At 42.9% G+C, this 16,428-nt stretch overlaps 1 protein-coding gene across 7 annotated transcripts in view; it reads right to left on the reverse strand.

Moving 5' to 3' along the window:
• Positions 1–2,645: 2,645 nt before the first annotated feature.
• LOC129839762 (SH3 and PX domain-containing protein 2A-like) overlaps positions 2,646–16,428 on the reverse strand; it is a 122,795-nt gene continuing 109,012 nt past the window's right edge. For 5 of the 7 annotated variants that reach the window (XM_055907396.1, XM_055907398.1, XM_055907394.1 and 2 more), the window contains 6 exons: positions 14,279–14,441; positions 13,819–14,092; positions 13,716–13,730; positions 13,218–13,267; positions 12,988–13,107; positions 2,646–12,021 (listed from right to left, as the gene is read on the reverse strand). In XM_055907396.1, the coding sequence (XP_055763371.1) occupies positions 9,943–12,021; positions 12,988–13,107; positions 13,218–13,267; positions 13,716–13,730; positions 13,819–14,092; positions 14,279–14,441 (2,701 nt within the window). In that variant the 3' untranslated portion in view covers positions 2,646–9,942. The remainder of the gene's footprint in view (positions 12,022–12,987; positions 13,108–13,217; positions 13,268–13,715; positions 13,731–13,818; positions 14,093–14,278; positions 14,442–16,428) is intronic. The other 2 variants (XM_055907397.1, XM_055907395.1) reach the window with 1 other exon arrangement.

Here is a 16,428-nt window from a genome sequence, read left to right on the forward strand (position 1 = left end):
ACATCAGTCAGGAAGTTAAAGCTTCGTCGCAAATGAGTCTTCCAAGTGGACATTGACCCCAAGCATACTTCCAAAGTTGTAGTAAAATGGCTTAAGGACAACAAAGTCAAGGTATTGGAGTGGCCATCACAAAGCCCTGACCTCAATCCCATAGAAAATTTGTGGGCAGAACTGAAAACGCGTGTGCGAGTAAGGAGGCCTACAAACCTGACTCAGTTATACCAGCTCTGTCAGGAGGAATGACCCAACATTCACCCAACTTATTGTGGGAAGCTTGTGGAAGGCTACGTTTGACTCAAGTTAAACAATTTAAAGGCGATGCAACCAAATACTAATTGAGTGTATGTAAACTTCTGACCCACTGGGAATGTGATGAAAGAAATAAAAGCTGAAATAAATCATTTTCTCTACTATTATTCTGACATTTCACATTCTTAAAATAAAGTGGTGATCCTAACTGACCTAAGACAGGGAATTTTTACAAGGATTAAATGTCAGGAATTGTGAAAAACTGAGTTTAAATGTATATGGCTAAGGTGTATGTAAACTGCCGACTTCAACTGTAGTTAACTGTAGTTAGCAAATCATGCAACTGCATGCACCGAAAGACTAACGTGCGACAATCAAACTGTATCAAAAGCCTTAGAAAGATCAATAAAAAGTGAGACACAGTGCTGTTTTTTTGTCAAGGCCTTAGTGATGTCATTTAAAACCTTCATGGCTGCTGTTATTGTGCTATGCTTCTTCCTGAAGCCCGTTTGGTATATTGATAAAATAGAGATAGTATATAAAAACTATTTTAGCTGTTCACTAACAAGGGTTTCAAATAATTATACAATCCATTGATTAAGATTACTATCATCCCCCAGCCACACTGGTTAATGGATCATGTACACAGTTTGTGTCAGCATAGTCATAAAACACAGAGGAATCCAAATAGAGTTGCTAACCAAGACACAACCCTGACCTTCTGTGGACCAACGGAACTTGGTGCTTTCAGTGGTATGTGATTTGGGGCACCTGTTACATCATGTGTTTTGGACGGCCCCAGCTGCCTAGGTGGTTTATGTTCAACCGGGGTCCTCCAGGGGACACTAGGCTTCAAGGGTCAGGGGCTCCAAGCACTGCAGGCAGCTACCACCTCATCCAAATATCCCTCTGATGCCCCCATATGTCTGTCAGTAGTGGATTAATAGCATGTCAGATATGGTAATATCTAGGAGCAGGTATAAGTGTGATAATAATCTAGACGATATATATCAAATCTGTCAACAAGATGTATTAGTATCCCATACCTTTGTTATACCATGATGGGTCATAGTTAATGTCCATAGGCAATACTCTGTGATGATGGATTAAACCTTCATGTGTTTAACAATAATAATACTTTGAATACATGCAGTCCTGCATTACAAAGACCCTTGAGGTAAGACCTTTACAAACAAACAGCCAAAAACCGCAAACCATGAGCTCAAACTCCCCTCTGACTCCTCCAGCTAAGGCTGAGGAGAACAGACTAGTTCAAGATTGCCATCTAGTGGATATATATATACATAGTTCCACTGACCAATGAGAATCTGTTTAAGGGATGGGTCGTCCTATGGGAGCTTTCCTCAGCTGTCGACACTGTCACACTTAAATATGCCATCACCGTCACACCTGAAGATGACAGTGACATGGACATGAACAGAAACACTAAGACCTTTACTTCAATACCTTTCTGAAGTATTCCCAAATGGCCTATGTGCAACCAAAAGGTGGCAGAAACACTGTCGGCCTAAGTGTTTGTTACGTCTTTATTTGATACCTGTCATTCTAGAACCTTCCTGAAATACTCCAATACAGTCTTTATGTTGGACATGATGTCTCTATGTATTTCTCCTCTCACAGCTGTCGGTCTGAGTGTTACATTTTTTTTACACATCCCGTAACCACCCATGATCAATGTGATGAATGCTCTGACCTTTAGATGCTGAGGGTAACTTGCACATGTTCTGTTGAAAGCGAGCGTTTTGTAACCGGTGGGGGTTCAATGGGGGTTGGGTGGTTGTCCTAAGGGGAGGTAGGTGTGCACATTTTTCGTGTTCATTTAGACGTATGTGATACATCTTTCTACATGTGTATAGATTTTCTCCTCCCTCTTTCGCTTTAGCGGTAGGGAGGGCTCTTCCATACTTGTTCATCTTCATTTGCTGCCCTTACAATTTTGACAGTTCTCTCATAACTCATACAATATACATCTAAAACAGGGTTGTTCAATTGTACAGTCTAAGTCTAAATATACTTATTCTGATTCATACCATACAACAAATGAAGATATATGTATCGTTCCATAAAATGACTGTCACCTACGATTGTATGTAAAAGTTAAAAATAAATCTAAATATGAATGTGAGTCACATCAGCTCAGTTGGTCCCGTGTGGCTCAGCTGGTAGAGCATGGCGCTTGCAATGATAGGGTTGTGGGTTCTATTCCCATGGGGGACCAGGGAAAATGTACAGGGGAAAAGTATGAACATTTACTCTTGTAAGTTGCTTGGATAAGTGCTAAACGACTGAAACATTTAATAATACTGTAAATATTCTGTTTCATAATGTATGGCATGTGAGTGTTCAGGCTAACAAATGAAATCAGAGAGGCAACATTAATTAAACAAAGATAATACATTTAATAGTGTTTCTCGTCAGGGCAATGCAAGATACAATGTAAACATGAACAAGGTACAACAACGAAAAAGGTTTTCAGAATGAAAACGGTAAAAGGGGACAGCCTTGTTTCCAAAAAGAACCGCTAGCACACAGACCAAGTGTTATGTTTCCCGTTGAAGAGTAGACTGATTTGATTATTTGTACATTTGCTGTACTTTCACATACACATATTGACTCACTGATGCAAAATGGTAATATCATGACATGTCCTGCTTCTTTATCGCCTTGTCACACCACATTACATTCTGTCACACCGAATGACTCACGTCGGTGACATTTACAAAAGGAATCAGAAAACACGTTTCTCTTGAACTCCATCCTCCCATGACACCTTTCTTTTGAAAACAGGACTAGTCTCCTAAGTTGTCTCTATAGAGTTGAACACAAATGTTGCATAAGAATAATGCAAATAAAGAAAGAGAGAAAAACAAATACTATAGCAACTCCTTTGGTCCAACTCGAAGCATTGGTGGTATGATGTAACAGAGTTGACATACGGGTAGTGGGTCATTATTGTTTCAAGTTTGGGTATAAGGACCTAGACGGTTTACAGAGCATAGGTTTAGAGAGTATAACTTTGGTTTGAGGCCTTGTCTACAAATTAGGTTTTTGTGACAGTGTTGGAGATTTGCCACACTACTTTCTACTGTAAATAGGAATTAGACTATAACTGGCATCAGAGAATGCTCATGAAGGCCTGATCTTAGGTAATAACAAGACTTTTGACTACGCCAACTAAAATGTATTCGGTGACCCCTCAAATGACACACATCTTTATCTGACAAATCCTCCCTCCAGAAAAGATGGATGTGGCAATAAATATGGTCCAAATTGGTACCCATACAAAAAAAGGAAGGTAGTTTAAAGCAGTGTGAGCAGTTATTGCTAAGAGTGATATGACATGATTCATCTGTCTGAGGGTTAATTAAAGAGAGTATAAAGTAGTAATTAGAACAGGAAGTCAAACAGTGAGAGTCTCAGCACAGCAGGAAACACAAAAAAGAACCAGCATGCACTATTCCTCAGCCAAGCGACACATTAGCATTCTAAACAATGCCCCAATCCCACCTGTTGTGTTAAGTAACACGTGGCGTAGTCGGCAGTCCCATTCCACCTGTCTGAAGCATTACCATCAGTTCTAGCACTGAGTAAGCTTTCATCCCTCTCCTTTTCTTCTTCTTTTCTTTCATTCATTGACTTCCTTCATGAGCAAACAACATAAAAAATGAACTCTAAAAAAGTTACGTTAAAAATACCTACTAAAAACAACCCTTGGGTTAAACACCTCACACCCCTTTCACAAACACCTAATACTAACTTTCTCAAAACATCACATCTCCTACCCCCCTAACCTACCCTTTCTTCTCATTAACCTGGCTCTCCAGCCTCTCCCTTCACACCAGGACAGCATAAGCCATCAGACAGAAGTTGAAGCTTCACCACAGCAAATTATATAAAGCTGAATAAATCAGACACATGATTAATATGCCACCCGCTAAAAAGCTGTAGAGAGACAGAACGAGAGCGACAAAGAGTGAGAGCATCTATCCATCTTCGACAGCCGCAATCTCATTTGTTTTAGATTAGCCCCTCGTGGCTGTGCTGCCCCGCTATCAGGGCGCCACCGGCGTGAGAATTACTGGCCTTCAAACCTTTAACTACCGCAATTAAAATGGTGTTTTGATAATGACATTTCACAGCCACGCATCGTACATTGGATAGTTCATTAGCCCAAGCCATGGGAGATGGGAGAAGAGGAGGAAGTATGATGCAGTGTTATTCATTGTCTCTGATGGAAGCTGTTGCTGCTGGTTTTAACGGAAGTCTAGTCAGCATGAACAGAGGAGCACAATGTCCACAACTGTATCCAGCTCCTGTCTCTCTTTCTCTCTCTCATTCTCACTCTCTCTCGTTCACTATCTCTGTCTCGTTCTCTCGTTCTTGCCATGTCATCTACAATCCACAATCTGATCCATCTCAGGTTTCCCGACGCACCCCACACACAACCAACCTCATCCCTGACCTCCTCCTATCTTTCTCCTGACCTCACCTGCACGCAATCCATCTCATCACAGTGCACACGTCCTCTCTCAAACACAGCAACACACAATATCTCACTTCACATGCTTCTGCGACCCAAACCTCATACACTAGATACAGTCAACATATCCAATCTCTTCTTTCTTCAAGTGACTAGCTTTTGGCACTGGGAACTACTAGCTTTGGTTGAGGCGAAAGAAAGAAAAAGAACATGGCGGAAGTATGGTGGAAAAGGCCAAAGAGTGAGCAAGTAGGCACTAGTAAAGGAAGAGTAGAAAAAAAGATCCGGGAAGGAAAAAGGACATTCCGGCTGGTGCTATCTAGGATTACTAGGCTTAAGGGAACGTCACGCTCGAGAAGGCCCGCCAATTTGTTAAAATAAAAAGAGAGAAAGGAGGCAGGGGCAGAGAGTCGAGGCAGTTTGGCGTCAGTAGGGACTGTCTCACTTGGCTGAATTCGCAAATATGGTAGAGGCTCTAATCTATTCCCTCTGACATGAATGGCATCCCTCGTCGGTGTGTGTGTGTGTGTGTGGCCCGTGCATGGGTGCTACTTTACCACAAATCTGTGGCACCCTCCACCAAAGTTAAAACTCAAGGGTGTGTGTGTTTCTTCCCTATCAAACCTACTGGAGGGGAAAAGAAATGAACCGAGACCTTCCAAAGCCGGGAAGCACCTTAACTGTTATGTGGGGATAAGTGAAAAAAATCATCTGTAGAGGAAACTTTTAAACTAACCAGCTTTAGTGGACCTCAAGAACATCACTGTTGTAATCTGTGGACAAAGAACCAAACCCATGTAGTATTTTCTCTCTTTCTCCTCAGAAGATTCTAAACATTCTGAACATGGTCAAGTCTGAAATGAATTCCCATGGGGCTTAATCGAGGACATGGAGATACATTTAAAACAAAAAGTGTTTTCTTATATTTGGTGGTAGGTATAGGTTTGGAAGCGGATGGATTAAACTACGATGGCCCTGTAGTACACATCACTGTTTCCCTACAAGACTACCGGTTAACAGTCTCCCAGTTTACATTACGCGGTTGACATCTGTGATGGTTACAAATGTCACTCTTGCCATGGCAACGGGGCTGAAGAGGCCGGCATGGCTTGTGTTCAAATGGCATGGAGGCATCTGCGTACAGTAGGTGGAGGAGAGAGATACTCGAAGGACAAAAACATTTTGTTCAGGCACAAACGTGACAGCTCGAAGGCAGTCTGGTGAGTACCTAGAGGCCCTCGATGCTGACACAACTCTTACCGCTGTGGATCTGTGGTAGAGAACAGCTAGATGTTAACGAGGTCGGAACCCGGGTCATTGGGTTCTGCCGGTGCCATTCACAGTCCACTAGCCACACACGCTAGCCAGGAGGAAGTACCAGAAGGGATTCTTACGTGGCCATTGGTTAAACATCCTGTCTATCATGTCACAACATGTTGTGCTGTGTAGCTCAATGGAAGTAAGCATCTCCAATGGGATTGGAGTATGTTTAGTGCCATTAGCAACTGTTGCTGTTTTGAAAAAGGCTAATATGAAAAAAGCAGTGGACCTGAAATGAGTCATGACCTAAAGGTGTTTACATGACCGATGATGGCTTGAATGGATTAAGGGATAGACAATCTATTTTTGTATCATATATCCTTAGACATGTTGAAAGAGGAGGTAATGATGATCATGTTTTTCTCTAGCTATGCGTTTTAAAGATGCCTATTTCTATTGCACAATTCCTCATTATTACATTTCTGAAAGATGTTCAAATACAATGGGGTGAAAACGAAAAACAAATCAGACAAAAATGATCATTTTGACCAAAACATTGAACAAATTATTTAAACATTTTTAAAAGACAATATGAAAAAGTCAAGTTTGACACATTACAATTCCCTTGTAATTTGCAGGCGCAGGCAGAGAAGCCATGTAAATTGAGCTCAATTAAACAATAGCGATATGCATTAATATGGGCTGTAGCGAAAGGTTATGGGTGATTCAACACGTTTACATAATGCCTTCGTCAAGGGGAGGGAGGGAGATGGGTTAGGGGTTCAAGGGGTTCTGTATCAACTGTAGCTGTACTATACATAGACCTAATTATTGATTTCCATTGCTTTAGATAGGATATGATGGGTGAGATAAAGAGCATTTTACCCTTCATTTGTGAAGCAGAACTAACTTCAGCTTCTATAGATCTGTATGCAACGGCTTGAAATTCATACCAAATAGACTGTAGAAATGTCAAAACAATGACACAGTATATCACACATTATTGACTTTTGTACTAGGTTGACAGTCCAGTCTAGTGAGGCAGTGGATACATATTTGATTGTCAAACCACAAATGGGAGGTATAAACATTAGTTCAAAATAAATACGATTTGAATCAGGCATTACGTACAGACCAATAAGGAGAAAGGAAGTGTCCATGATTTTGCTAGTTGCAGCACACAGCATGGGGGGAAAAGTCATTTAGAAGGTTGGAAAAAAAGATGGCCAAATAGAATAAAGTGAACAAAAAAAATTACAAACTACAAAAAAAAAAAACTCTTAGCTGCATTAATATTTGAAAACATTCAATTATGTACAGGCATTTTGTAGTTGGTAGTTTCACTGACCAGCAGTGCATTTGGTATTGCATTGTAACTGCCGGTTTGTTGGGCAACATGAAAAAAATATGTTGCAGTAGCATTTGTCTCCCACAAGAGAGTACCATGTACAGTATCCAATTATTATATTGTGAGGAGCTTTGGCATCCTCCAATGAATGAGATATTTTGCAATTCCTGTGAAAAGACAGGGGTTGAAAAACTTGAGGTAAAAAAATACTCTTATTAAATAGTTATTTTTAAAAAATCAATAAATAATATGCTGAGTATTTCAACTGCATCTTTACATTAATGCACCTTAAAACAAGTGTTAAAGTGCATTAATTCACAAAAAACGGAACTTCAATCGTCATTATTGTCTATGTGTGATCACACTGTAACAACAAAAAACAACTATGGTTGGCTAAAACAGATATAACTGCGATCTAGCAGGTACAATACTTTGTTTAAAACTATAATACTGTCCAGCAGAAAATGTAATGAAAAATGTCACACACTGTTAGAAAAATATTTCAGCAGTCTTGAACACCAGCCAGTTGAAATAGTACTTAATTTGGATTTTCAATTGGGGATCGTTTTGAACTAATATCAGTATTGTGTTTGGGGAAAACGTTATAAGTAAATAGTAATAACTCAAAATAGTCCTGCAGTACTATTCTAAATCCAGTAGATACCAAACTACTTTTAAAGCAAGGAAGTGAACATAAACTTTATTGCATACCACATAAACCAATACTGCACAGCAATATCTGCATGTTTCAACATGCTTTTATTTGGGTTCAGAACATTAACTGAGTCCAGATGTTATCAAAACATTAATTTTTTTATTCTTCACTTTTTAAGCTTTGTTTTAGGTATTTTTTTTAGAATATTAGGCTATTTGTATTCATAAATATATAGTTGTCACGTGTGCTCCCTCTCCGGCCTCTCGGTCACCAGGCTGCTCGTTAAGGCGCACACCTGTCACCATCGTTACGCACATTAGCGCATAAAGACACTCACCTGGACTCCATCACCTACTTGATTACCTGACCTATATTATGTCACTCCCTTTGGTTCCTTCCCCAGGCGTCATTGTTTCTGTTTCTTGCAGGTGCGTTGTTTGTGTTTTGTATTATGTTACATTTATTTATTAAAACACACTCCCTGAACTTGCTTCCCGACTCCCAGCGCACTCGTTACAATAGTAAAGCTACAAAATAGCCAATGAAATGATATTCCTCTTTGGTTTGATCACATTGTGGGCTCGAGGCTATGTAAATATATCCCTGGGATTTAAAGATCATTATTAAGCCATATTTCCTGTACTTATTTTCTGTGCAACTGCAATTGCGGTTGCTATACTGTATACAGTAAAGCATATATACAAATATATTTGTCTGGGACTAATACAGACAGACAATATTAAAACTTATTGTGTAAAGTAATATCTTGGTGGTAGGTAATTTTTTTTTAAACTGAAAAGCACCTTCAATTGAAATTTATTTCCCAATAAGTATACTTTGATTAGATTTCAAGCTTGACAGGTTTCGGCTTTATTTGTGTGCAAGATACTGTAGGCTTGGTTGAAAATTTAGAACAAGAAGTGGGACTCCAAAAATGGGGTGAAACTACAAAGTTCGTCTAATTACGTGTACCTCAACATAGATATTCCGTCAGTGAAACTTCAGAGAATTGAATATCCGAGAGAGGAAACTTTGACTCTTTCCAATTCTGGGCTGTCAGTGGAGTGTTACACAAGAAAGCAGAAATACATCTCTAAGGACAGACAAAAAGACACACAAAGACATTAAAGAACAAAACATACAGTAATGTCTAAAAACGATAATCAAAGGATTAGTCATTTTCAGTGAGTCAATTGTGACTCACTGAGAGTCACTGATATCTCTCCCGTTCTCTTGTTTTTTTCTTATTTGATTCATTATACTACAACACTCTAGATTGATCCTATTCGCTCGGTAACGCTCCTAAACACTTCTACTCAAGTGATTCTCTTGAACGTTACAAAAATAATTTTGGTGGTATTCATGCTCATAGGCCTATGGCACAGTAATACATTTGGTAATGACATTGAATCACTGATATGTTCCGTCCACTTCTTCAAACCCCCATTCAGTTAATCATCTACGAAAGGCACCTATTTGGCATTAGAGTCACAAGGGCAGGTATAAGGCTTGCCATCATTGCCCAGCTATCTTCTCTTTCTAATGTAAACCCCTTCTAGAAGGTGTTGTGTCAAATCGCATCGTTCCAAAGTTCCAAAAACATCTTTGTGTTTCTAACCCCGGGGGGTGGCCAACCCCGTTTTCGGTCTCTCGTTACATTCCATATCGCAGTCAACAATCTGGACTTTTAGTCTTTCATGTGTACACTGTAGTAAACCAGAAATAAAAGTGTCTCTTTCTCATTATAAGGTTAAAACAACGTGTTTTTTTTTTTTTACATAAAGTCTTTCAGAATCAATCATCTGTTTACATATTTGGAGCATATTGCTTGTGGTAGCTCTTGTGGGGTAACATTCTTATGGAGTGATGTCACCACCAATATTCTTAGTGACATCATCAAAGGGGGACATTGTTATTATTATTAGGCCATTACTTCTTCCTCTCTAGGTAGTTGGAGGGGACCCAGCCCTTGCGGGGGTGCAGGGCATCTTGGACCTGGCAGTACCACCACCCGTTGGGGTTCCTGTCTAGAACCTCCAGGCAGGTGCCCTCAGGGAAGCCCATGGTCTCGTCGTCCCCCCGGTAGTCAGCGATGGAGACATATACCTCCCTCCCCAGGTTGTTATGGATCAGCTGGCTCTTCTCGATAGGCTTGGGCCTGACTGTGGAGACGGGGATACCATTACGCTGCACAACAACTCCAACCCTGCTCAAGGCGTCCGTCCCGCCACCGGCGCCAAATCGTTCCGCAGAAGACCCCCTGGTGGTGATAGAGCGATCTGAGGGTCTCGATCGGGTCTCGACTGTGACGGGTTGCGCACGCACTGCATTGAAAGAGGAGTTACGGCGCACGCCGAGGGTAGCGGAACCGGAGCGGTACTGGTCCGTACGGTACTGGTTGTGGGCGGCCAATGACTCGTTCCGCCTTAGGGAACTCGTCATGTAGTGTTGACTGTCCATGGCGGGCTGTGGCACAGACACGAACACGGACTGGGGTCTGACGGCGGACTGCGGTCTCACCCCACCGTTCCTCATTCTCACAGCGCCGTTAACCAGCACAGCCGGCTTGGAGAAGCCCCCCGGAGGCTTGGAGGGGATGGGGGGAGTGTTCCTCGATCTCAGACCCCCTGGCGTGTGGTGTACCTGGTGGTGGTTGGTGAGTCCCTGGAGGTTGATGTCGTTGAGCGCCAGAACGCGCTGCTCATTCTTCTCCAGGCTGTTGGACTTGCTCCCAGTGCCGCTGCCCGACCCAGAGCGCTGCCCGTCAGACTCGGACCCACCGCCGTTCCTCCCTTGGCGGATGGGCTCCAAATAGAATGTGGGCGCCCAGCCTTCCTCGTCCCGCCAGCGGATGTACCACCAGCCGCTCTCCTGCCTCTCCAGGACCTCCACCTCCACCCCAGATGGAAAGCTCAGCTCTGACTCCTGGACCTTGTCGTAGGCGTCTGTGGTCCGGTATAAGTTGAACCCCTCCAGATCAGAATCTCCCCGGCTCCCCTTGGAGTAGATGGAGGAGAGGTCTGAGGTGCTGTTGCGGGAAGAATGGGAGTCCTCCGACGAGATGACAGAGGACGTCTCTGAGTCTTTGAGCCCATGGACGGTATGCCGGAGTTGACCCGTGGGCCTCAACTGGCGTCTCAGGGAAGTTATGTCCATCCTCTCGGAGCACTGTGGCTCTGACTTGGTGGTGAGGAGAGGTTTAGGCCTCACCGAGGGCTTGAGCTTGGTGGAGGGGCTCTGGCCTATCCTTTGCTCCACCGTCCTGATGCCTGGAGGTCTCCTGGAACCTCTACCTGATTCGTCTGAGGACGACCTGGGGCTGGTGTCGGCTTTGGCTAGGGACTGGCTCCGGCTCAGCTCCGAGGCGATCTTCTTCAATGGCTTTCCCCCTGCTAGAGGTGAAGACCCTGAGGGTTTGCGGGGTACAGTCGAGGAGTGGTAGATCCTTGGGGAGTTGGAACCGCCGCAGCCTTTGGCCAAAGCCCCTTCATCACCACTACTGCGCCGGAAGCCATCGTTCTCATAGATACATTCCTCCTTGACCATCTCTTCAACAGACCTGAAGGACCTTCTTCTATAGCTGATAATCACAGGGGAGGTCTTGCAGACCGGAGGAGAATTACGGTACTTCTCACAGACCACACTGTTGATTTTCACCTCCAGGGGGCGATGTATTGTCTCTCCCTTCAGGGAATCTGTGTCCGACTCACCCTCGCATCCAACGGCGGGAATGTCGTATTCTGGTTCCTCGTATACTGCGGGCCGACTAGGGGATTCTGGGGCTTTGGACGATGAGGAGATGGAGTGACTGGGTGAAGGTGAGGGCGTTTCCTCTGAGTCTTGCTTTTTGGCGGGTGGAGCTGGGGGCGGGACTTTGGGGCGGGTAAGCGTGCTGGTTCGTCGGCTGAGGTTGGGCTTCTTGCGTTTGTCGATGTAGGAGCAGGGGGCCCAACCCTCCGTCTCCCCGATCTGGACATACCACCAGCCCCCGGAGTTCTTCTCTATGACCTACAGAGAAGACAGGTGGGAAGATAACCAACAGTCAGATACACACTTGATGGAACTATTGCTTTACAATAAACACTCACTTGAACTTCACACTGATGAAAATAGTATTTTTAACAATGGGTCCTGGTCAAAAGTAGTGTCCTATAAAGGGAATAGGGTGCCATTTTGGAAGCAGACAATGTTTCTCATACATGTAGGTCTCTTGAGCACTGCGGTTATGCAGATGTAGGATCTTAATTTGATCACCCTGCTGCAGGAGAACTTGGAATCTATAATGCATAGGGAGAGGGTCAGAGTAATAGTGTTCTACTGCTTTTCTCTCTCTCCCTCTAACATATCCTCCACTATCACAAAATCAGTCTCCCCATTTACAGATGTAGGACCTTCATTTGATCACTCCGTTGCAGGACAACTTTCCTGCAACGCAAGACATTTAAAACTTGTAGTGTATTTGAGATTTTAAAAGCCTTCTGAAGTGAAATTTCCACTTTGAAATTTCAAACTTACAAAAATAATTATAATCCACATAATTATAATAATAATAATCCCAATGAACTGTTGTTGCAGGATTATTTTCCTGCTGTAGCAAACTGGCTCAAATTAAGATCCTACATCCTACATATTCTGGGTATCATTCTTGGTGCGACGGTTAGAGAAATCAAAACAAGCTCGCTTCTTCTAAGTTCAAATGTCCACCCTGACATCCAGTTGGCCTCTATACAGTATGCTGCCAGCATCATCAAAATGAACAGACCGTCAAGGCCATATCTATGAAGCTTCAGCAGTTGTGTCTCTGGTGAGCTGTCAGGTGTCATTAACATTTAATGTGCTCAGACAGATTTCAATACCGACATATGTACAGCAGTTCTGAGCATAGAGATAGATCATATAGACAGTAGCCTATCCATCTATCCAGAAACTAAATATCTGTATAGATACTGTATCTCTATGATTCTGGGTGCTTACGTCAGCTTTTTGTCCTCCACGGAAACTGATGCCATCAGAGATGCAGGACTGGAACTCTGCGATGGTGTAGTACTCCGCTTCCACAGTAGGGGGCTCTGGTGGCTTGGGTAACTGAAAGCCCTGCACAAACAAGAGGAATAGAAAAAGAAGCAATCTTGAGTTCAATGTTCTATGTTTATGTGTAAAAAATAAACGTTTTCTGAAACATACTGTATTTGAAAGTGACTTACCAGATTTGTTTCTCTTCTAGGAGGGGGTTTTTGTCGGAGGTTGGGAGAGCCTAATGAATGGAATCATAGATTAGCATTATTTACTGTCAAATGTAGAACTGATAGCAGTGCAATTAGTAGTCTACTGTACACACTGCAAAAACACATACCAGACGAGTACAAACCTTAGTATATCCGTAAAACCCCAATCAAAATGTTATATCACTCAGCACTATATATGTTTTTATTGCATTTTATTACACCCAAATATTAGTTACACAAATATATCTCAGCACCCAAATATTAGTCTAATAGATATATATTAGCACCCAAATATTAGTCTAATAGATATATATTAGCACCCAAATATTAGTCTAATAGATATATATTAGCACCCAAATATTAGTCTAATAGATATATATTAGCACCCAAATATTAGTCTAATAGATATATATTAGCACCCAAACATTAGTCTAATATTAGATTCACACTATACACCTTCGTCTTTCCATGTCTTACCTATAGCCTCAAAGCCTATGCAAGAAGAAAACAATATTTTACTTCAGTCAAGTAAATAGTCTAATTTGAATCACCATACAACTCCATAATCGATGACACTCACCTATCGACACTCTGTGTGGAGCGACACGTGCTACAGCAGGGGAACCAGGTTCCGTCTTCCCCTTACTGTCCTGTAGAGGACCACTAGCACCAGGGCCCAGGCTAGGACTGGAGATACCCATCCCAGATCCAGAACTCAGCCCAGGACTGGGACTCGGACCTGGGCCGTGGTCGGGGCTGGGGTTGTAACCTGGGGCATAGGGCATGGGCAGGCTGATCTCACTCTTGGAGATGTGGCGCTCAGGACTGGTGGAATCTCCATCCGTTTGGACATCCTTTGAATCAAATCAAACTTGATTTAAAATGCATTTAAAATGGCAACACGCTTTATAGTAAAATAAACACTATACAATACAAGACATAAATCAAACAAAAGCTAATAAAATAGAAAAAAGTGCTTATAAACTAAAAAGTTCAATCAAATGAAATCTTAAGTTAAAAGTGAAATCTTAAAACCTTACCTTCTCACTGCTGGACTTCTTCTGGAGCAGGTTGCTGATCTCCATGATGTTGCCGATGATCTCCACAGGGCCTGTCAGGGTCTTCTTCCTGCCCGGGGATGAGAAGTCCTCCTTCATCTTCTTCAGGTATGAGGCCGGGGCCCAGCCCTCCTTCCCCAGGTACCTAGCAGCAGAATGGAAGTTAACTCACCGGTCAAATAGTAACCCTTACCAGTCAAACAGTAACCCTTACCGGTCAAACAGTAACCCTTACCGGTCAAACAGTAACCCTTACCGGTCAAACAGTAACCCTTACCGGTCAAACAGTAACCCTTACCGGTCAAATAGTAACCCTTACCGGTCAAACAGTAACCCTTACCGGTCAAATAGTAACCCTTACCGGTCAAACAGTAACCCTTACCGGTCAAACAGTAACCCTTACCGGTCAAATAGTAACCCTTACCGGTCAAACAGTAACCCTTACCGGTCAAACAGTAACCCTTACCGGTCAAATAGTAACCCTTACCGGTCAAACAGTAACCCTTACCGGTCAAATAGTAACCCTTACCGGTCAAACAGTAACCCTTACCGGTCAAACAGTAACCCTTACCGGTCAAATAGTAACCCTTACCGGTCAAACAGTAACCCTTACCGGTCAAATAGTAACCCTTACCAGTCAAACAGTAACCCTTACCGGTCAAACAGTAACCCTTACCGGTCAAATAGTAACCCTTACCGGTCAAACAGTAACCCTTACCGGTCAAATAGTAACCCTTACCGGTCAAACAGTAACCCTTACCGGTCAAATAGTAAGCCTTACCGGTCAAACAGTAACCCTTACCGGTCAAACAGTAACCCTTACCGGTCAAATAGTAACCCTTACCGGTCAAATAGTAACCCTTACCGGTCAAACAGTAACCCTTACCGGTCAAATAGTAACCCTTACCGGTCAAACAGTAACCCTTACCGGTCACATAGTAACCCTTACCGGTCAAACAGTAACCCTTACCGGTCAAATAGTAACCCTTACCGGTCAAATAGTAACACTTACCGGTCAAATAGTAACCCTTACCGGTCAAACAGTAACCCTTACCGGTCAAATAGTAACCCTTACCGGTCAAATAGTAACCCTTACTGGTCAAACAGTAACCCTTACCGGTCAAACAGTAACCCTTACCGGTCAAATAGTAACCCTTACCGGTCAAATAGTAACCCTTACCGGTCAAATAGTAACACTTACCGGTCAAATAGTAACCCTTACCGGTCAAATAGTAACCCTTACCGGTCAAATAGTAACACTTACCGGCCAAATAGTAACACTTACCGGTCAAATAGTAACCCTTACCGGTCAAACAGTAACCCTTACCGGTCAAAAAGTGCATCTTGTGTTGACTACAAAGTCATTACAAGCAATATACTGTAATTACTTCCACGTTATGTTCGTCAGTAATACTACTGGTACATCAACAGTAAAACATCTGACTACATCTTCAGCCAAGGTTGACAAGTATGCAAGAATTACTTACGATGTCAAAGGGAGTCTTTATTTTTGTTTATTCTCCCACTGACTGTCTACGACCACTAGATGTCCTCATACACATAGAAGAACATAGCCTGATTCTGAGCAGAGCAGTAGAACACTGTGGGGTGTGTGAGCCAGTAGGCTGCTGGGGGGTGGAGGGGGGGGGGGGGGGGGGCTCATATTAAGTGGAATGTTATCAAACACAAGGTAACCATGTGTTTGATGTGTGCGATACCATTCCATTGATTCCGTTCCAGCCATTACTATGAGCCCGTCCTCCCCTATCAAGGTGCCTCTGGCCTGTTCTTTAAGCCAGAGCAGAGGCCAGAGTAGCATGTGGTAATCATCCGCTGGGGAGTGGAGAGTGGAGCTCACAAGGCCTTCGGGGCCATGAGGAAGCTACAAACAACAGGCCAGGAAATGCACATTTACTGAGCATGCAACACACTCTGTCGCTCTTCCACCGAACAGATCACACACAACACATTCACCGGATCTCCAACGAGCCACATGTTAAAGGTTTACAATACCACTCAACAGACGTACCTCTGCCTTGATCACATCTCCGAAAATAATGATAGAAACGCTCTCGCTGGGGACTCGTTTCATTAGAGTGTGAGAAAATGTACGTTCACTTTTGGTCCGATTC

Source organism: Salvelinus fontinalis, chromosome 40, assembly GCF_029448725.1.
Source record: "Salvelinus fontinalis isolate EN_2023a chromosome 40, ASM2944872v1, whole genome shotgun sequence".
Classification (NCBI taxonomy): domain Eukaryota; kingdom Metazoa; phylum Chordata; class Actinopteri; order Salmoniformes; family Salmonidae; genus Salvelinus; species Salvelinus fontinalis.